Source organism: Xiphias gladius, chromosome 22 (assembly GCF_016859285.1).
Source record: "Xiphias gladius isolate SHS-SW01 ecotype Sanya breed wild chromosome 22, ASM1685928v1, whole genome shotgun sequence".
Lineage (NCBI taxonomy): Eukaryota > Metazoa > Chordata > Actinopteri > Istiophoriformes > Xiphiidae > Xiphias > Xiphias gladius.
Genome location: NC_053421.1, coordinates 23,403,338 through 23,424,915, shown reverse-complemented (window position 1 = coordinate 23,424,915; position 21,578 = coordinate 23,403,338). Strand labels below are relative to the sequence as shown.

Below are 21,578 nucleotides of genomic sequence, written 5' to 3'. Positions count from 1 at the left end.
CACTTGGTCTCTGGTAGGAAGGCTGTAAGTGACCTGGTCAAAATAGTAGGGACAGAGCTGCAGGGTTGCCAGTTCTGGCCAGTTGGACAACCTGGCGAAGATGTTATCCAGTCTGTGGTTTTGACCAAAGTACCGTTCGGGGAAGAGTCGACACCACGTGGCTGACACCAACGCATCCATGCTGGTTTGAGCGGCTGATGGCCTGAGAGGAAATAACTGGTACACAGGTGGTTGGACTGCCATTTTTGCTAACTCTGCGCCGTCAAAAACAGATATGAGATCAAATTCAGCGTACTGGCAGCCACAGAAAAAAGTGATTCTATATTTATTGATATTTTCATGTTATTACACATTTGGATTTTCTTAAGCAAAACATTTGCTAATTGCTTTTGAAAAAAAATAATGAGTATATTATAACTATGATCAAATTAATCAAAAGTAAATGATTTTTACTCACCTTAACTTTGAAATGTAATCTCCTGTATGAAATGTGCACTTTTTGTTTTCATTCGATTTTTTTGCCCTGTTCTAGAGCATGAGTTTTTTTGAAAACACTGATTCAAGAATACATCATATCACATCATCTATATCATATCATGTTTATCATGATAATTGTAGTTAAAATAAAACTAAAAATTAAATATAATAATCTGCATCACCGGTGACACTAACATACATATAACTAATTTAAAACCTTGGCTTCTTCATCTTTTCTTTCTTCATCTTTTTTTCTAGCAGCTGAAAAGTTTTAATTCTTTAGTTTCACATTCCCACATTCTGGGTAATAGAATACAGAAAAAGAAAACAAAATTGGCACCCTTCACTAATATAATATTTGGCTGCAAGAACAAATTTTACCTTATAATATAATTGTGCCTTCTATTTTTTTTTTATTATTATTATATTACTATTACAATTTTTTTTTGTAATTTTCTTTTGTTCCGAATACTTGACATTTTTTTTTTTTTTTTTAAATATTCAGATTATTAAAAAAAGTGGTTAATTTGCATTTATTTCCGAAGAAATTCTCAATTCTGTACTAATAATTCAGGGGTACCAACAATTTCAACTAGGCCACATACAAGGATTTTACCGGTTCAAAACAGATCATGTTTTTGCCCTATAGTCTCAGGTCATACCAGGTCCTCTGGGAGTCTGAGCTAAAGTCATAACAGCGAACAATTCCGAAATTAAAGTCCCCATTTTCGCCACTTTTAAAGCCATAGTCAAGTCCAAGTCAGGTCTCATACAGCTCTCTATATTTTATAGACCTACCCTAATGATCTAATCACCCCATTTAACTGTTAATGGCTTAATTTTTATGACTCTCGGTTGGTTTAGGGGTGCCGGTTGTGTTTATGACATTTGAACAGCGTTTGAAACTTGAATTGCTCATTGAAAAAATAAACATAGATAGGCCTTATGTTACTAATGTTAGACACACTGCTAATTAAATAGTACCCATACCAGTATAGCTGAGGCAGTATTGGTGCAAATTACTGCTAGAATAACCACTAATAACACTGTGGTAATAATTTTCTCATGTAAAAAAAAAAAAAAGACAAATTTGATCTTTTTATACAGATAGGCGCATAATGTAATTTGGGATTGCCAGTGAAGGGGAGGGGAAAATTGCTGCGCGACGCTGACTCTGCTCAGTCGCTCTTGGAGACTGCCGCACATCGCGTCGCCCACACAGCATCAACTTCAAAACATATCGGGCATACGGAGGAAGTGGGGTATGGTGGGGTTTATCGAAGGCTAACAGCTACTTAACCAGCCGGGGGATAAAATCAGCCTGTCCGGTAAGAATGAAACGGCCAAATATTTTGTTAACCCGCACCGGAAAACGGCACCGTGTGGGTGTGTGTGTGTGTGTGTGTTTGTCTGGTAGCTAGCTAGCCAGCTAACTAACGTCACTAAACCGGAGCCGTTAGCTCGGCTTGGTTTGGCTCGTGTCGTCTGTCACAGCTGGCGAGAAACAGTTTAAGTTGGAGGTTCGGGCGAGAGCAGTTTCCTCTGTGGTGTTTAGAGTGTTGAAAAAGTTTGGTTTGATTATCTCTTGCTTTAACATGTTCATGTCAGTCATACAACAGTTGAAAGATAGTTAGTGTTTTTTTTTTTAATCCACTTAAAAGTAAGACCCGTGACGGTATAAAACACTTCCACTGATAAAGTTAATAAACGGCCAAAAGGTCGATTTGCTTACTCTGTGGTTGAAACAAGACTTTTTTTTTTGAAAGTATGCGTCATTAGTTAGTTAATCAAGTTAACGTATAACACAGTCAACATTGTGTCAGCTAACGTTCATCAAAATGAGCTCAGTTTACGTTACTTGTCTAGAATTCTTGCACAACTTTTATTTAAACCGCTCGAAAGTTGGCTTGCCTCTAAAGTTAGCTTGTTTCCGTGTCCCTGCTGAAAGCACAAGTTCGTCACCAACACAACTTTTGTTACGAGTTTAACGACGGCTGGAATTGACTTGCAACCCGGCTTATTAATAGCTAACTATTCACGGGGGGCTTGACTTAGCCGAGGCTGGCGTCATTGCCACTGTTAAGATATTAGGGTGTGTTGAAGATACGCATCGATCGCACCATTTCACGCTACTTTCAGGGCTAAGAGGCTAAGAAACAGGTTTCTTAGCCTCTATTCTTTCTCCATATCCTCATGTGTACCCTGCTTAGCAGAACAAAAGGCTCTGCGTGGCGGCCCCCTCCCCCTCTCAACTGTCCGATTGATTGAGTCCATACTTGAGGTATGAGGGGACCAGTGCAGGGGGGCAAACAAAGGGACTGCTCTTTTATTTTTTCCACAAGAGGATGGACCAATAGTTTCATCTTTTGGCGGCTCTAATGTCACACCTTCTCCGTGTGGTCAGGATGATGCACTCTGCACGCCAGCTCTCTTTAACTAAAAGTATGTTGGCCCATTTTTCTAAATTCACAGTACGGACATCTAACTATGTACTATCTCCACATTTGAAACCTTTCCTGTCTCTCAGACTTAATTGGTGGCAGAGAATAAAAGGTTTCCCTTTGCATATGACTGCTGGAAGTTATTCCAGGTTGTTGTGCTATTGAGATTTTTTTGTGATGATATAATCCTGTGACAGAGTAATGTCCTTAATGTTTTTTTTTTTATGATGTTTTATCTATTATCATATAACACATTACTGCAACAGATGACTAATTCATCATCAATCTGCCACATTCAAGATATTCCCTGGGAACAAATGTTGGTATTCAGCCGAAGTCAGTCTCAGTTATTTTTCAGCATTATTTTGTCTTAATAGATAGAATTTTACAGGACTGGGAGTGTCCACTCTTGTCTTGCTTGTGTAACTTGTTTCTCCAGTTTTGTTGTGGGTTTTATGGCCACATGGGAGTTTTCTTGTCTCCATGGTTGTCATTGCTAGGTTTACAACCTACTGGAAGTTTCTTTGATTGGATAAGTGACTGTCCCTGGTTAGTTGGTTATGCCGAAGGTGAAGGCTATACTAGGGCAACTGCATGAGCAACCAACATCAGAAAGATGAGAGAAAAAGTGGGAGGAAGAATGGTGTGTGTGTGTGTGTGTGGGGGGGGGGTTTTGTTTTAATTTTTTTTTTTATACCCCTTCTCTCCTCAGCAGTCTGTCCCAGCAGAGTCAGACTCGAGGGAACAGCCATAGAGACATGTACCAGCTGAACCCACAGTGAATGGCCAGGACTCAGGATGGTTGCCATGACAAGGATGCTGGCACGCGTTGTTATTCAGACACCTCTTTTCCCAGGGCATGTTTGCACATTATTTTATTGCCTGGTCTTGCTTGGTTGGTGCTTGAGAGAAAAAGCCTGCTTGTGTATACAGAATCTATATTTTCCTTAGTTTGTTTTTGAACCAGCACCTGTACAAGTTCTTTGGATGTGCTTAACCTACAACCTGTTTGCCTAATGTCTTGGCAGGCTGGTAAAGAAAATTGAGGCTGTTGCGTAAGTGTGATTTGTGGTCTGCTGACCACATCGGTCCACATCCGTTTCACTCCTATGTGTAGTAAAACACCAGTTCCTAAACCAGTTGAAATACTCCTGTTAATTACCTTACGTTCACAGGCCCTGACTGTATGGGTTTCAGGAATGACATAGACCAGTTGTCACGATCAGAAACCTGGATATTGTTATGATCATGTGTACAGGGATATGCATAACCATGTTTTTCATGTTCCATGTAAACGCCATATCCCAAATATATTCAAAAACAGGATAAGGCTCAAAGTCAGGACACTAATGCATATGCAAAAGGCACTCAGGGTGTTATCTGAGGTCACGATGAACCATCGGCACTCTAATGCTGCCTGGCACAGACAGTTTTTATCAGTGATGGAAATAGTCAGGCGTTGCTGTGGGGGACCTTACTCGGGAAATGTTTTTTGTAAAATTCCTAATTTTTTACACAAAAATAACCTTATTGTATTCTTCATTGATGTATTTAGGATCATTGGATTGTTGAATTTTTGGTCAGCAAATAAGAATCTAGCATCTAGTATTTTTCCTATATTAACAAAATATATGTGAGAGATTTTTGTTAGCATTGGAATGTTTTTATGTTTTTTGTGCAAGCTTCACTTTACCTAACATCATGCATATCCAACCTTTTTGGTTCAAGAGATACTCAAAAAAAGAGAGAAAATCAGTTGAGAGAAACTGTATATTTACTGCATATTCAGTTTTCAAAAACACATTCTCCTCTCTGTTTATGTCCTCCTGTTTGCATGTTGTCTCTGTTCTCCTCCTCCTTCTTCACTGTTTTTCTGGAAATTCACATTTTCCAACTTGTTTTTTTTTTTCCTAAAACAGAGATCAGTTGTGCGTTTTCCCCATCTGTTTCAAATTGTTTGTGTGTGTGTACATGTCTTCCTGTGGTTTTTGTGGATAAATTTTGTTGAAACCATCGTTGTGAGAACATTTTGGCATTGTGAGGACATTTTGGGAAAATGAGGACATTTTAGCCAGTCCTTACAACTTCTAAGGAATGTTTGAGGGTTGAAGGTTAGGCATTTAGTTGTGATAGTTAAGATTAGGGTAAGGGGCTAGGGAATGCTTAATGTCAATGAGTGTCTTAACAACTAATGTAAGACAATTTTATGTGTGTGTAAGTGGAGGGGACAAAATATAAATATAATGCCATTTAGTAAACATAAAACTAAACATTGGATCAAGTCCTCTCGGACAAAGCATGGATGAAAGTTTTTCCAAGTAAATGACTTACCTGCCTACCATTTTACCTACCTAGTTCAGGCATGGCATTTTGCGTTTGTTTATTGGTATCAGGGTTTGTATGTTAATGTTTTATTATTGTTTAATGACGGCTTTCAACCTGTCTGACGCTTAACAGGACACACTTCTTGACAAATTGCTCATGTTCAGACTAAATAGTAGGAGAGTCTGGTTGAGGGGTTTGGGGGTCCTCTGCCAAGAAAATCTGATGTTATCTGACCAAAAACTACTTTTCACATCATTTTGGACCATTATCATTACAGCATTTAAAAAAAAAAAACACGTTGCTGGTTGTGACAGATTTTCTCCTTGGTTCATTTCTGAAGTAAAGTTGCAGGGAGACACTATGAGCTGGTTTTCAATCATCGGGAATTTTTTTCTTCTGTTGCATCAAATGACCTTACACCAGCCTTCAGAAACTCCTACATGTTCAACTGGTCTAATGAAACAGTTTAAGGACTGACTAACTCTGCAAGACTGACAAATTTTGACAGACATGAAAACACTCCTCGCCATTCAGAAAGATTTATCTGATGTAATGAACATGCAATTGTCTAGTCCTGAAATATAAGATAACCCCACACTTTTTCTAAACTAATTTCCAGAAAAGAAATTTATATTCCTTTCACTACAGAGCGGTAGAGAATTCTTGGCATAGTTTTTTTTGTTCATCTGGCTTAGGCGCCGTGCAAAACATTTAGGCATTGCGCCTAAGTCTTATAATGGCCTGGCTCCAGGCCTCTGACACGCTGCCCACATCTCAGATTTTTTAAAAGAAAATGGAAGTTCAGTCTGAACATGCTACAGTTGCCTTTTGTGTTCAACTCATTTCCACCTCTGCTCCTCCTGTGCTCCTTAAGCAGCCAAAGATCTGGACATTACTCCAGCTTACCATCTCATTTAACTGATTAGTCCTCGTTTCCTGGTAGCAAATGTTCATTAATCAGGACCACATATGAGATCAGCTTAACTGTACCTCATTTCCAACAGCACATCAGGAAATGCTCTGTAATTGTGGCCGTTTATTTTGAAAGGGCGCATGTTTTTCTGCCGTGCAACCCGCTTCCTGTTGAAAGAGACCCAGGGGACTGTACATTTAATTAACCTCTCCTATTGACTGTCATCTTTAATGCTAGCTCTTCTGTTATGAAGTTGTAAGGTTAGATGTGTAACAGTGATACACGAGTTTAAGAGAGATGGATGACACGTCATTATGGCATGCAGGAGTCTTGTTCGTATCTCTGAATATAAGCCTAAAATAAATCTTTGTGTAGAAGCGACTGGGATTTGATGGACACCCCCAAACAGTATTAGGGTTTGAGCAGATTTAACAGGAAGGTCACATATTTGAGACTGGAGAGCACTTGTTCATCATCAATAGGCTGGCACATATAGAACTGATGACACACTCAGGCAGATGTGAAAGCTTCATCCTCTAATGCACAGCCTTCCTATGTGGGGTAAAGAGCTTAAGGCCTTTACCGGAAAGTGCAGGGTAGTTAGGTTTTTTTTGCAAGCTTTTCTATCCTCTATTTTTTACTTTCTTGGTAAAAATATGAGGATGACAAGTGTTGAGCATTTCAATCCTTCTTGTCAGTATTTACCTGTACTTTTTTGTGTCCCTTTCTTGCAGTAACACTTATCAGAAATGCAGATCGGAAAGCAGTTGCAGCCACTTTTCAATATTAAAATACCATTATACTGAAGCAGGGATGGGCCACCTCTCTATTTTGTACTCATTTGATGTGAACCAGCTGTGCCTGGAATTTCTGGCACAGATAACTACCAACTGTAAAATGACCCACAACAGGTAATAAATGACTGTTGAAAATATGATTTGTCCGTAAATGCTGCTGATCAGTTCTAAATCAGGGAATAGGGTGCTTTGACAGTTGGAGAGGAATTAAAAAGGGGGAAGAAAGAAGAAAAGTGACTGGTTTTGGGGCCAGTAGAGACTTAGTAAGAATGTCTAGATTAGGTAAACCTCCTCTGTGGTTACCCCCACTGTGTGGCTCTCATTTATCTCCCTCTGGGGCTGCTGTGGCTGTCAATGAGCTGTGCATGAGTTCTGTGCTGTCCCTTTAGGATTTGAACAGCAGTGCTAACCATAAGCCATAGTCCCCAGATGACAATCTAAATATATAACTCCCATACTCCTATACACCAGCCCCTTTTATTTTCTAACCCCCATGCTAGTCATCTTGGCTGCTCTTGCATTCAATCGTGTGTGCACGCATGCATGTGGACATACCATATATATGTAATATTAATGCCCCATGGGCAGAAAAGAAAATTTCCCATTTGTCAGCTGTTATGTGCCATCACTGTTTAAAGCACACATTGCACAATGAAGTAAAAAATAAGAGGAGAGCAGGATGCTGCGAACAAGAACAGAAATGGCTGGCTTTGGTGTACTTGAGTATGTTAAGTCATGCTAAACCTACCTCCTTTTTAAATTCTAAATGTAGAGAGGAAGGATATCCGTGCAGGAGAGACAATGAAGTCAAAAGCACATAGTGTAACCAGACTGTTGGCTGCTCTCCATCTCCCCCTCCAGCTCCTCTTAGTTCACTTTGTCCTTCTCTCTCTTTGGTTCACTCCTCGTCCTCAGCCTTTTAGCTAACACAGAAAGATTCGTCTAAATCTAGTCACTGTGTCTCTTTTATATGCGTGTTAAGTCAGTGCCTGCGCTTTGTTTAGGGAGGTTCCTACTGCCAAGTTCTCTCACTGTATAAGCCAGCTCAAGCACAATATGGCCCTCAAGCACTAAAACAAACCAGACTTACCATTTCTTCCCTTTGTAAAGACATTCATATATCTCATCACAGATGAATGTGATACAGGAATATGTGAGACTAGGAAGGCGGTAGCATAGAAGTTTGAATTCACTCCCTGGGGGTTTTCCTTATGCATGATGCTTCGTCATCTAGCAGCTCAGACTTGCACGTTTTGTCCTTGAAAACTTGTGAGGTTTAATCACTTTATATTAATCTAGTGAGCCTGGAAGGGCATGGACCAGTTAGTAAGTCTTAGTAACTACTTAAAAAAAGATTACTGTTTTCCCAGGGGCTTGTTTTTGTTCTCCAGATCACATCTCCGAGTGGTGGAGCTGAATTCTCCTCCTGTGCAATTAACCAGAGTCTTTATGGCATGATCTCTATGAACCATATCCATAATCTATGGGGTTATTATAGGGGCCAGGCAAAATGAGAGGGGTCAATCCCCCATCTGCTCACAGTTCCTCTTGCAGATGAAAATCATCTGCAGCAGCAAGCAGAGGCTTTCCTCTCCTTTTTGATCCACATATCCCCTTAAAGAAAAACCTTTATTATCCTTGAATTGAAATCCTTGCAGTCAGCTGTTTAAAATAGTTTGCAGAAGTACATTAACACTGAATTTCAGCAGGCATGAGTTTGCCAAATGTCATATTTCTGTGTAGGTGATCAAGTAGGCTGTATGTTTCTGTAAAATATAATGCAACATAAAGAGTAGGCAGTCATTCTTCTCTCGCCACATCTTGTCAGGGCATTGACTGTCTGTCCTTTTTTTGTTTTGTTTTGTTTTGGGGTTTTTTTGCTGTTTTTTTCTTCTCCTCTAGACAACAAGCTTTGTCTAATGTACGTGTTTTTGTCAAGTGCGGCACGGTTTGACCGACGAATTAAACACAAGAAAAGGGGAAGCACGAGAACACTGCTTTTGAAACTAATGCATCCTGCACACATGAGATTGCTCACAATGTATTGTTTTCCCCCTGTGTGATTAACAGGGCATGCTCTAAGGGCAGAAGATGTTAACATCATATGATTCAGTAGGAACTAACTGAACAGGCGTTAAAACGGTTGCTGTGGGCATTTGGCAATCTCTGACTTTTCTTGAAATAGTTTTTATAAAACACATTAGCCAAGCAAAATAAAAAAATAAAAAAGCCTGCTCAGCCCATAGATGGTATATAGTCCTTTATGACTTTAAACATTAGTTGTGGAGTCTTAAGTGCATTGGAAGACATCACAGCTCTAAATGGTTTCATTCAGTGCCATAGACCTAAACAAATCTTGACTTCTGGGAATTAAATCTAAATTGTCAAATCAGTAACGGTATTTTGTGTAGGTGAGAGGTTGGCATTGAGTTGTTTTTTAAACTTTTTTTTTTTTTTTTTTTTTTTAATCTGTCTCTTGCAGTCTCTCCAACAGTCTCGTAGCATTCAGGGGGATTAGGATTAGCGGTCTGAGGCAGGCTACTTTAACAAGCATTAATTGATTTGCAGCTAAGAATTTGTTGGACATTGGAGCAGACAGCACCAGAGCAGGGATAAGGGTTATTCAAGGTCGGCAAATGCAACATTGCATCAACCTACAGGAACAGAGTAACTGAATTTGTCGGCCGTAGTATTAGAAAATTTCAAACTCCGGGTGCTGCATGACTTCCCGTTTGCCATCCTCTGTGGGCAGCAGGCCTCTCTTTGGGGAGGCATCTGTACTGGAGCCCACGCTGGGCCTGATTAGTCAAGGCTATCCAACTCGCCATGTAAACAAACACAATCCATTTGTTAGGCCTGTATTGCTCACAGTTAGTCATTGTTTGTATGGGAAAAACATTCTGCTCTAAGTACAGAATCGCTGATGTCAACAGTTTGAACCAAAGGGTGTCAGTCAATGTAACTGTCCCTCCTCCTCTTCTGTGTTTTGTCTTTCAGAGCCGTGCTGGAGTGATTGGTCCAGTTCCTGTCCATCCAGTGAGTCCAGTGGCTGTCGGCCCTGTGAGCAGCTTGAGGGGTCTGAGAGCTGTGGATTGCATCATTATGGAACAATAGCAGTGGGAATCAAAGCTCTCCCTCCTCCTCCTCCTCTTCCTCCACGTCCTCACCCATTTCTTTTTCTCTCAGCCTGACTCTCCACTGAAACCCTCCCCCTAGCAAGTACACAGTCACCCACACACATGCAACCGTCTGACCACTCCTCCCACGCTGGTCATGGTCTACTCCCCCGGTCTCTCCAGTCAGTCAGGCAGTGAGTCAATGGAAGCTGTGTAATCCTCTGTAAAGTATAGGGCCTATACGGTTGCATATGCTCCCTTTTGTGATGGCGGTTGTTGTTGTTGCAGAGGCCTCCCTCAGGAGAGAACATGAGGGAGAACAGAAGGCAGCATAAAGCTCACAAAGGGAGGAAGAGAAAGCGAGAGAGTGAGTGAGAGACACTGACTCTGCCATTTATTTGACCGGAGGAGAATGAGCTTCACAGGGCAGTGGATGGAATTCAGTGGTGGTGAGACTACATGATGTGGGACTGGCACTATTACCCCACGCTTATCACAAATTGGACCAGCAGTCAACTTTGGAAATATTTGCCACATACAATTTTGGAATTTTAATATTTTTTGGAATATTTTTCTATTTTCCCTCTCCTTGGTGGTCTCTCTACATTATAGCCTACCAAAAGTGCCTTTTTTGTGTTACTTTTGCCAATTTTTTTTCTCATCTTACTTCATATTCAAATTGCATATTTCGACAGATTATTGCTAGTAACTTAACATACAGTAACCATCACATTAAATGTGTGTTGCCATATTTTAGGTACAGCCAAGACACCTGCCTCCATCAAATACACATTTGAGAATCATCACTCTAATGAATTTTATTTCTGCTCGGGGACAGTGTATTTAGCCTCACCATTAAATCCCTGAGAGTCAGGTTACTCAAGACTAGCGTGACTTTCTGCACTGCCTCCTCTGGATCTCAGTTTTTGACGACAGAGCCATCGCCATGGTCACTATCCAGTCTAAATGGCGCTACCTTTTCATGTTCCTGGGAATACAGCTGGTGGTCATGGCACTGCTGTCTCGGGAGGGATACCAGAAGAGAGTCAACTACTTCATCCGCATCTTCCGCAAGCCCGACTCCACTGGTTTGTCAGGCCGCAACCACACAGGAGCCAGCATCGCTGGAGGGGATGTATATGCCAACCTCACCCACTTATCCAAAGCTAATAGCCATGCAGATGAAATGCCCTACTGCCCCAAGACATCCCCTTTTATAGGTGAGTGGTCTTGCTTACTTCTGTGTCCTTCCATAGTACACCTCATGGTGCACCTGAAAGTAGCGCAATCTTTCCTCCATATGTCTGCATCTCTAAATACAGCATTGATCTATGAACAGAAGAAGTTTTCCAGAATTACGTACATATTGATGTCACTTTTCAGTTGTGATCATGAGTTACAGATAGCAGCCCAGGGTCCACTTGTGAATATAAAATGTCCATCTATCAGTAAACATAATTTCAGTGATTAAATGAACAGCAAATTTAAATGGATTATAAAGCTATTTCCAGTTTAATTTTTAAAAGTTGGTGAGCTTGGTTACTTCACCAGTTTAGTAGTCGTGTTTTACATCTGCTGTTGTTTAGAGTCACCACTTCTTTGGGGCAACATGTTTCTACTTCAGGTTTATCCTGCATTTTTATGGATTTGTCTGAAATCATTTTTTTCTATCTCCATAATACTGTGCTATTAAAGGGTTAGAATTATATTTTCACATGTACATGAAAGCTTTGGTTTGAGTCAGGATGTTAAGTTGTTGATTCTTGCTCTTATTCACCAGCATCAAAGGGAACCCTAAATGCGCCACAATGATACAGGTTTCAGACATTTCAGTTTTAGCACCAAGAGGCTGAGGCTTAGTGGGGCATCATACTATTAGGAATAGAGTCGTACAAAATCAGCTGCTGCTTGGTTGTAATGTTTTGTTGTAGTTTTCATTATCTGCTCCCTCTAATATACTGTGTAAAGCCCCCAGTCTGCAAAAAACCTATATTGTGGTAGAGGCATATTAGGTTCAGGTTATGGAGGTTAGGCAACCTGAACAAATAATATAAGATCCCTATTTGTTTTTGTAAACTGTTGTTTTCTTTTGTTTTTTTTATAAACTGTTGTTTACCGTTGGATGTACAGTGAATATGCTCTCTTGTCACTGAACCCCTGATCATAAACTTTCTGGAGTTTCACTGAAAGTGGTTTAACAAGTGGTACTTCACTGGTATTGTTGTGCCGTTGTTGTGCTCAAAAGGATTTATTGGGATGCATCGGAACATCGCACATCAAAGACAACGTGTTAACTGTTAAGTTTTATCAAACCACCAGGTCATCAAACAATAATGGCCAGCATACCACATTAGCTTTAAAAATAAGTGCTAACACTATCCACATATTTGCAATAAAAAGGTGACACTAATTGATCACGTGGAGGCTTTTTGTTATCAACAAAGATATTAAGATAAAATTTGCTAAACATCTGTCCTATTTTTCTGATACTTCCTCTAACAGCATCAGTTGTGATACTGCATAAAAATATGAAATGGGTTTTGAAAGTACTGTTTTTCTTTCACACATAGTATTCTCTTCAACCTAACTTTCAGTAGTAGGTTTCTCATTAGATTTTTTTTTTTTGATCAGCTTGTCAGTATTGCTCTCGCATTATAACGTATGATATAAAGAATCAAGGAAAATATAAGTCATGGCAAATAGAGAAGGGCATCCATGCACTATAACTGACACAGAGAGTGTGCTAATACTATGACAGCAAGCAAACATACTGCACTGCCATCAATGTAGACTTTGATGTAGGGGCAAATGAGCGATTATGAAGGGTAAATATAAGCAATTAGATCAAATCAGTCAGGTCAGTCAAGATTATCAGTTGTAATGTCCCTTTAAATTTGTTGATTTGAATCATCTGTTAGATAACTCTTACGTGCATTGGCAATCTGTCTAAAAAGCAAATGGCTTGTTTTTAAAATCCTTCTTCATGTATCATTTTCCATAGATCAATACACACTCATAGTTAAAGCTGACAACATATAATCAATGTCAAGACTGCTCTTTGATGCTTGAGCCATTGTTTCCATATGGAGGAAAGCTCGGAAGCTTTACTCGGTTAACACATTTTCCGGACAGACATTTGTTTTTGTTCCCTGTAACACAGAATGAATGTTAACTTGCAGTAAACTACACCTACTATAGTGTTTTTTTTTTGTTTTTTGTTTTTTTAAGCAATTCATTTGTTGTCTTAGTTCAAGGTCTGCTTGCTAGCTTCTTTCCTCCAGAGCATTAAACCTCACTTCTTTCAACCACATTTCATTGGAGTTTGCTCAGTTTTCAACTGAGCCATTTGATGACAACTCAGCAAACTCCATCGGCTTATGAAGACAGTGAGATACAGTTAAAATCTTGAGGGAAGAAAGGTAGTAAGTGGACCTTGTTACAAGTTCTCTAATTGACTGTTCCTTGTCCCACACTTGTTACACATTACCAAGACAATATCATCCTGCGTAATGTTTATCCAGCATAACTAGGAGGCACCATCAAAGCAGGCTTAGTTTTCTGCTTTCCAGGCTCTGCCCTTTGCCCCTTTGTTTCCAGATTACGGCCAGTAATTTTAAAGTACATGCTGATACCGGAGCCAGAAGGCATCGGCGACTTTTGTTGCAAAAAATAATTGAAAAAGGTCATTGAGGTATTACTGAACGTTCTGTTAGGCAGCAGGAAGTGAACAGAAGCCACCTGGAGAGTCACTGAAATGGGTTTGAAAAGGGGAGAATTACTGGTATTGTTTTACTCAAACAATCCAAACAGGTCAGGTTGCAATGTCAGTCACATTTTAGGGGATTGCATGTTGGAATTTTTTGATCATGACAAAATCCTTTAATAGGTAGCTTGAACCGTGTCGATGAAACACATCTAGGGCTGCAACGAACAATTAATGACGGTTAATCTCTGCATTATCTTTATTTATTTTCCCCAAATAGAAAATTGGGCTATAAAATGTCATTGAATTGTGAAAAATTTGAATGTGACATTTCCAGATTGTTTGTTTGTCTGACCAATGGTCCAAACCCCAGATATTCAGCTTTCAGTCATTTAAAATGACTGAAATGAATTACTGTTTGGTGTTCTTGAATGGTCTTAAAACACACTGAATTTAGTTTCCTCAAAAAAAGGCCTTAGAAGGTATTAAACAGGTATTAAATTGCACCCCATGTGGTATTAAAAAGGTAAAAAAAAAAAAAAAACAAAAGTCTTTAATTTAACCTGGTAAACCGTGCAGAGACCCTGACTGAGAAAAGCACATTATTCTTACATTTGAGCTTACTTTAATCAATATTAATACCTTAAAGTTAACTAGATCATCACGATAGAGATGTTGTTGAGTTTTGGTATGTATCTGTACAGATCCACAGCGTCATTGAAAGGCATCAAAAATTTTCAAAATTTTGAACTCTTAGTTAGAAAACTTTTTTTTTTTTTTTTTTTTTTTTTTTTTTGGAAGGGATTTCCAGTAACACCAGCACGAGGCATGTGGTACTAAAAGGAGTTACTAAACTATACTGTGCTTTATACAAAGAACAAGTGCCGGAATTAGGATCGGTACATTTACTAATATATCCAGATCTGTGGCAGTATCAAGAATTTTCTTTCCAGGAATAAGTTCAGTTTAGGATGTCAGACTCAAGAAAGGTTATTATAAACTGTAATGTAACATTCAAATAACGGGCTTGTATACTCTAACCAGATTATTTGCCTTCACTCCAATAAAACATATCCTATTTCCCACTGGTAATGACAACAGGCCGATTTCTGCTCACAGGTGGACCAATCCACGTCAGTTTTCCATCAGGTCTCACCCTGTCAGAGGTTCAGAGGAAAAATCCACTCGTGGTACGTGGAGGACGCTATAGGCCACCTGACTGTGAGGCGTGGCACCGAACAGCCATCATCATCCCCCACAGACACAGAGAACACCACCTTAAGTTCCTGCTCTACTACCTACATCCTTTTCTGCAGCGACAACAGCTCAACTATGGAATTTATGTCATTCATCAGGTGAAACTCTCACAACCAAGTGATATATTGTACACTAAAGGAAGATTCAAAGGATGATAAAGGGATTTAAGTAATGTCTCACTTTAAGTAATGTTTTGGTTAATGTAGGTTATACGTTTGGCAGAAACATTAGGTAGTTTTTTGTTTTTTTTTTGGTTGGATATTTACAGCTAGCATTAGATAATTTGCTCTGTATGCACAGTGTATCCTTAGGTTGGTATCCACCCCTGAGGCTAGATGAAGAGTGCCCTCTAGTGTGCTGTCACTCAATGTGCATGTCAGAGTACAGTAAGGCTCAAGAGGCTTAGAGGGTTTGATCTCCTTAGCTGCTTTAACAGTTGATTCATGTTTACTCCTCAACCCTTCATCTCTTACACCTCTAGAGCTGGATTTGTCATTGCACAGCCATATTGTTGAATCTAGCCTCTAATGCTTTGTGTTGTCTCTGCTTAGCGGATACCTTAAAATAAATCTGGTTGATTCATAAAGAATTCATCATACGCTGTGCCGCAAATTGTTTTTAGGAAGAATCAGGGAACTAACATCTGAATAAAGCTTAAGATATGATGCATTACACACTGTTGTAGGGATGAGCAGTATCTCTATATTTATCATTGGTTGATTTAATAATTCAGGGTTTTTTTAAACTATATTGTGAAAGCATATCATTTTGTTTACTAAATTACAACTATTAATATTTGATTGGCTATAAATGTAGCAGTTATTTCATTACAGTTCTTCTGGAAATCAACAACTGCTTATAAAGTCAACACATATAACTTTACTACTAACTAATTATGTTTTACCTATAATTAGTACCATTGTTTTTTTTTTGTTTGTTTTTTCAAGTAACTTCTCATGACATTGTTAGGAAATTAGAGACTGTGATAATGTGTTACAGACATTTTGTTTCCCTCCTAACTGACTCCTATCTACTGACCCCCCCATATGAGTCAAAGGTTCTCGCTTTGTCACAGGCTTAACTGAAGTGCACAATTGTTTCAGTTTAAACACTATTAGACTGGTGTGTATGGTTAGTAGATTTTGAAGTTTTCAGATTTGATCAGACCCATTGTGACGCACATTCGCACAGTTGTTTTGACAATAAGTGTTTATGTTCGCTCTGCAGGCCGGGAACTACACTTTTAACAGAGCCAAGCTGATGAATGTGGGTTTCCGTGAAGCCATGAGGGAGGAAGACTGGGACTGTCTCTTCTTCCATGACGTGGACCTCATTCCAGAGGACGATCGCAACACATACGTCTGCGACTCCAACCCTAAGCACGCAGCCATCGCCATGGACAAGTTTGGCTACAAGTACGTCCTTTCTTGTCTGTGAATGTCCATTGAAGGGTTCACTCTTGACAGATAGACCCATAGCTCATTCTGTGTTCCCCTTTTTATTTGAAAAACTTTTGTGTTTTTGTGATCTCTAATTCTCTCCAGGCTTCCGTACAAGATGTACTTTGGAGGAGTGTCAGCTCTGTCGCCACTGCACTACCTCAAAATGAATGGGTTTCCCAACAACTACTGGGGCTGGGGGGGAGAGGACGATGATATTGGAATCAGGTGAGAATAGTTTAGGCCAGATTCTCTTAGAATGAGAGGTTCTGCTGTGGAAATAATGCCTCCATAGTCGGAAAGACATTGACATTTCCAGTGTTTTAGCTCTGTTTGAATAATGGCTGAACTCTGAGTTCGTGGTGAAAAAGTTGGGACTTTTTATAGATCATTTATATGACATTGATACTAAACCCTAATCAAGCTGTTTTTTTGATTGCTATAAAGACACCAAAAAAATAGCTGTAAAACTTCAAATGTAACTATGGCTGTGCTGTGGATGCAGTGTGCAGCAATTTCTTATGTCATGACCACAACGTACCACATATCAGATTTTAAATGTTTTAAATGTCTATAGAAAAATGGCCCAATTCTGTGTGAGTTAGGCCATAACCCAAAGAGCCACACAGTAAACTGTGAACACATCGAAACTGTGTGAAAGACTGACATTTGTTTCTCATCTGCTCAGGGTGTCTCTAGCGGGGATGTATATCACTCGTCCATCACTGAAGGTTGGTCGTTACAAGATGATTAAACACAAGCTGGACAAAGGAAATGATGTTAACCCAAAAAGGTACAGTAAATAAGTTGGTGCATTCTGTTGAGGTTAAGAAATATGTGCTGCTTGGTCTTAAATGGAAACATCAGAAATGGTAGTATTTGCTATGTTTTTGTTATTACTGTACAGGTAAAAAGTGACGCAGCCTTCAATATTCACTACTTTATCTTTGTTCTCCATTTAAAGGTTCAATATGCTGGCAAAGACACGTCAGACCTGGAAATTGGATGGGATGAACACAGCTGAATATGAGATCATCTCAAGGCAATACCTGCCCCTCTACACCAACATCACTGTCAACATTGGCACTGAGGCCGGTCTACACGCACCTCCTCCAACACCACCTCCTCCCGCCAAAGCTGCAGGCAAACCTGCGGCCAAAGCACCAGCCGAAGTCCTAGTAAAAGGCCCCGCAAAAAACCCTGCCAAACAGAAAAAGGGCCACTCAGAGAAACATTCTACCCTAAATGAGCGCTAATCATGTTTCACATTGCCATTACTTCAATAGGATAATCCTATCAGTACATGCTGTAGGATGGTGACTTTTCTTCTCAGTGGCCTGAAGTTTTTCGCTCATTTTAAGCTTTTTCTGCAGGTAGTCAGGCCGTCATTTGGGTGATTAACGCACCTGGTTTATTAAAAATAAAAACAACAGACATGAATTTCTCAACCCTTAGGTGATGGCTCACCACCTTGGTTCCTACGATCCTCTTACATCACTGATTATTCTTCCAAGGGGGGAGCCACAGCAAAGAGAGAAGGCTAAAAGTTGGACTCTATGAGTTTGTATATCTACAGCGCTGTGGTCGCTGGTTAAACCTTGTGATGCCTTAGAATCTTGTTATTTTTTTGTCTTTTCACTCGTGATTTACATTATTTAGAATACTGGGTTTAATGGAGCAGTAGCTGCAATTCCCAGTAGTCGCACTGTGCCACAACAGAGTCTGACTTGTTTTTTTTTTGTCTCAAAGCCAATGAATACATGAGTGACAGTGTGTTTCCAGTTGAATGTGTGAAGCTGCTACAGTGAGTACTAAATGAAGGAACTTGTATTACTGTAACTACTATTACTGCTTCTGACATAACAGTGCACATATCCGTATATCTGTCTTGAAATATCTGGGCCTTAGATTAGAAGGGGTTCCTAAAGAGAGATGCTGTTCTACTTAGGTTTAGCTTGTATATCAAAATATAGGCTAAAGCTTTCTAATGTTTTCAAAGCTAAGGATGCTGTACACATACATTTTCCTCTTATCATATTCATTAGAATTACCAGTGGGAACGAATAAAGTGAAAGCACTTCAGTTCTGTACACCAAGGCCAAGGTACAGTTCCTCTGTGTAGCGTTTATCTTAGCATAATCAGTGCATTCAGATCAGCCTTTCAAATAATTTCCCTATATTTCAGCATATCCACTCTCTACAACATTTGATACAATTGTCTTTTTTTTCCTGGTGTTTATGTGTATTTGCCTTTATCAAATACAGCAGCTCTTGGTGACTCAGATCAGTCCTCTGCCTTCAGATGAGCTTGCGATTCACATCAAAATAGTCTCTTTGCTTCACCTTTTTACATACGCACACACACACACACACACACACACACACACACAGAGAGAGATTATGTACAGTTTACTATACAGGTCTTCGGTAAATGTCACCCTCAAGACTGCGGGCTTGCTCCCTCAACACTTTATATGCAGTGAACCTTGATAATGTGCTATTTTTTAAAAATATCTTTTGCGCCTCTCCTGTCCCTCATCTACACAAATCTTTGAAAATGAAATGAACTAGAAAAAGCATTTTCTCTGCACAAAAACAGTAACTTCTGCAGTGTCCTCAGACCAGCACAGGTCCAGTATTGGAGATTAGTCAATACTACTGTTTCAACTTAAAGTAGCCACATTTATTCATCTTGACAAACAAATCTCTGTGATCACTGTTGATGGGAAATGAAAGTTGTTTTGGTGTTTTCACAAGAGAACATTTTTGAAATTTCAATGGTTTACTTTAATGGAATAGAATTCAATTAGTCATTTAAAAAGCCATCAAAATTCTAAATGCATTTTTTTCAAGTTAACATATTGATGATGTGACAGTGAAACAAAGGAAAATTTGAGTGTGTATTATGTTACAGGTATCTTTGGCAATATATAATAGTTACAGTTTGGCTCGCTAATACAAGTAAGCAGGTTGTGTTTCTTTCTCTTTTCATTCTTTCCATATTCCATATTTCAAACACATAACAATTTGTCACTTGGTGTAACCGCGGTCTGTGTCTTCAGTACTGACCCAGTGTCCCCACAATGTGACTCAGAAAACCAGTAATTCTTTAACAAGTTATTACATGGAGACATCTGCCATGCCCTTTCCCCTTGTGCCCTTGTTCTGCATAAGGAATCTCTGCCCTCCTCTTCTCTTATCTCCGGTCTGACAGATTTTATTGTTTACAAGAACAAAAATCAGTCCCTTTATCCAGTGAGCGTGGCTAAACTGACAGGCTGAAACCAAAGACAACTGCATGGAAAGCTTTGATGATGGATTAAAAAAAAAAAAAATTGCGTATACATTATGCTCCATATGTTATGGTGAGTTCTGTAAAGCTGTATCATTCTATATTAACGGACAGGCCTATTATTTATTCTTAAACATATTAGTAGCTTCTTTCAGTTCTGTGTTCAAAAAGCTCTCAGGACAAACGGCGTGTATTCAGATTTCCCCAAAATTTGCAAGCAACAGATGAAAAAAATCATTTTTTTTTTAGCGAAGGGATGAGGATAGTTTCTTGATGATTGAGTGTTTTTTATTTTTATTTTTTTCTTCCCCCCTTCAAACTCTATAACGAAAACTTATTTTTCTCTTCATGTCATTGTGGTATTTGTCAACTGAAAGTGGACTAGATGAGGTCTGAGAGTGGTTGCCTGTGTTTTTCTCAAATAGATTATTATATAAAATAGTATCATTTTAATGTGAATTCATACTCAACTCCTATGGCCTTAGTGACACACACAATGCGAGTATGCAACACTTGGGCACTAATACAATAACAACTTTATATCGAGACTAAATGTGCATGGCAAAGAACCTATTACTGAAGATATTGGAATGCACTAGGGAGTACAGTAGGGAGATGATTCATATCAGTGCTCACCAAGAAAATGTGAAGCATGCTGAAATGTCTGTTTTGTGAACCAGAATCTGTTGTTGTGACTGTGTGCAAATTTCAATCTGCCCCTTGCTGTTGTGTAAAATTAGAGGGTAAGAGAAAGGCATTTTTGAACAAAATTTACAAAGGAAGCTTATGTTTCCAAAGTCACTATGTACAGTCTCCATTATTTACTGTGTAACACTTGAGCTGATGTTTTTTTTTTTTTTTTTTTAAGTTACTTTATGTTTAATTTGATTTCACTCCATTCTGATGTGGATAAGCTCAGCAACAATAGAAAGGAGTCATCACAGGGTAGTACTCAAGCAACTAAGGACATTGTGACTTTGTGAGTTATTTCTGCTCTCTTTATGAATTCTGCACAGTCCAGAGTGGCCTTAAATTCATTAATAAACTGATTATTCAAAAGAAATGGTTTTAATTGGACTTCTTTTTTTTTTTTTTTTTTTTTTAACTGTTTTGTAGCTAGAACAAGGGTCAGTGCCATATTTCCTTTTGGTCTCCTACAGTACATAGTCGCACCAATGCTACGTCCTCCCTAATACACTTCCAATTCCACTTCAAATATTTGTTCAACAAAGCAAAACTCCCTTAAAGTCCCCCTCCAAGCAGAATTTATTGGACGTAGTTTAGAAAGGCACAAACCTGTCCCACACTTCACAGCGCATGTCCGGACAAAAACCAAGACATGAAGCCCAAGGAACTCTCTGTAAACCACTGTGGCGATGCATAGACGCATAGATGCATAGATCAGGGCTAAGATATAAAACAATTTCTAAAGCTTCGAGTTTCAATTAATTGTGAAATGGAAGAGGTCTGGAACCACCAAGACTCTTCCTAGAGTTGGCTGTCTGACCAAACTAAGTAACAGGGCAAGAAGGACCGTAGTCAGGGAGGTGACCAAGAACCCAACGGTCACTTTAACAGAACTTCAGAAGTCCTCTGCAGAGCTGGGAGAACCTGCCGGAAGGATAACCATCTCAGCAGCACTCCCTCAATCAGGATTTTATGGTAGAATGGCTAGACAGAAGTCACTTTGAGTAAAAGGTATATGACCGCCTGCTTGGAGGTTGCCAAACAGGATTTAGAGGACTCCAGGAGAATGAGTAAAAAGATTCTCTGGCCTGATGAGACAAAAATTTTACTCTTAGAGCAGAACTCCAAACA

The 21,578-nt window shown here is 39.3% G+C and overlaps 1 protein-coding gene across 3 annotated transcripts; it reads left to right on the top strand.

The window, feature by feature from the left end:
- Positions 1-1,625: 1,625 nt before the first annotated feature.
- si:dkey-199f5.8 (beta-1,4-galactosyltransferase 3) lies at positions 1,626-20,804 on the top strand. 3 transcript variants are annotated; one of them, XM_040117756.1, is made up of 9 exons: positions 1,626-1,805; positions 9,951-10,263; positions 10,358-10,436; positions 11,070-11,289; positions 14,892-15,127; positions 16,257-16,444; positions 16,574-16,696; positions 17,157-17,261; positions 17,433-20,804. In XM_040117756.1, exons 4-9 carry the CDS (start codon positions 11,079-11,081, stop codon positions 17,722-17,724), a joined length of 1,155 nt encoding a protein of 384 aa, XP_039973690.1. In that variant the 5' UTR covers positions 1,626-1,805; positions 9,951-10,263; positions 10,358-10,436; positions 11,070-11,078; the 3' UTR covers positions 17,725-20,804. The 3 variants fall into 3 exon arrangements, with proteins under 3 accessions (XP_039973690.1, XP_039973688.1, XP_039973689.1); XM_040117754.1 differs by having other exon boundaries at positions 10,358-11,289; XM_040117755.1 differs by having other exon boundaries at positions 9,951-10,436.
- The last annotated feature ends 774 nt before the right edge of the window (positions 20,805-21,578 follow it).

Coding starts and splice junctions, on each gene's coding strand:
- si:dkey-199f5.8 (XM_040117754.1), top strand. CDS start 11,016: ATGGTCACTATCCAGTCTAAATGGCGCTACCTTTTCATGTTCCTGGGA. Junction 11,290..14,891: donor CAAGACATCCCCTTTTATAG/GTGAGTGGTCTT, acceptor TTCTGCTCACAG/GTGGACCAATCCACGTCAGT. Junction 15,128..16,256: donor GAATTTATGTCATTCATCAG/GTGAAACTCTCA, acceptor TTCGCTCTGCAG/GCCGGGAACTACACTTTTAA.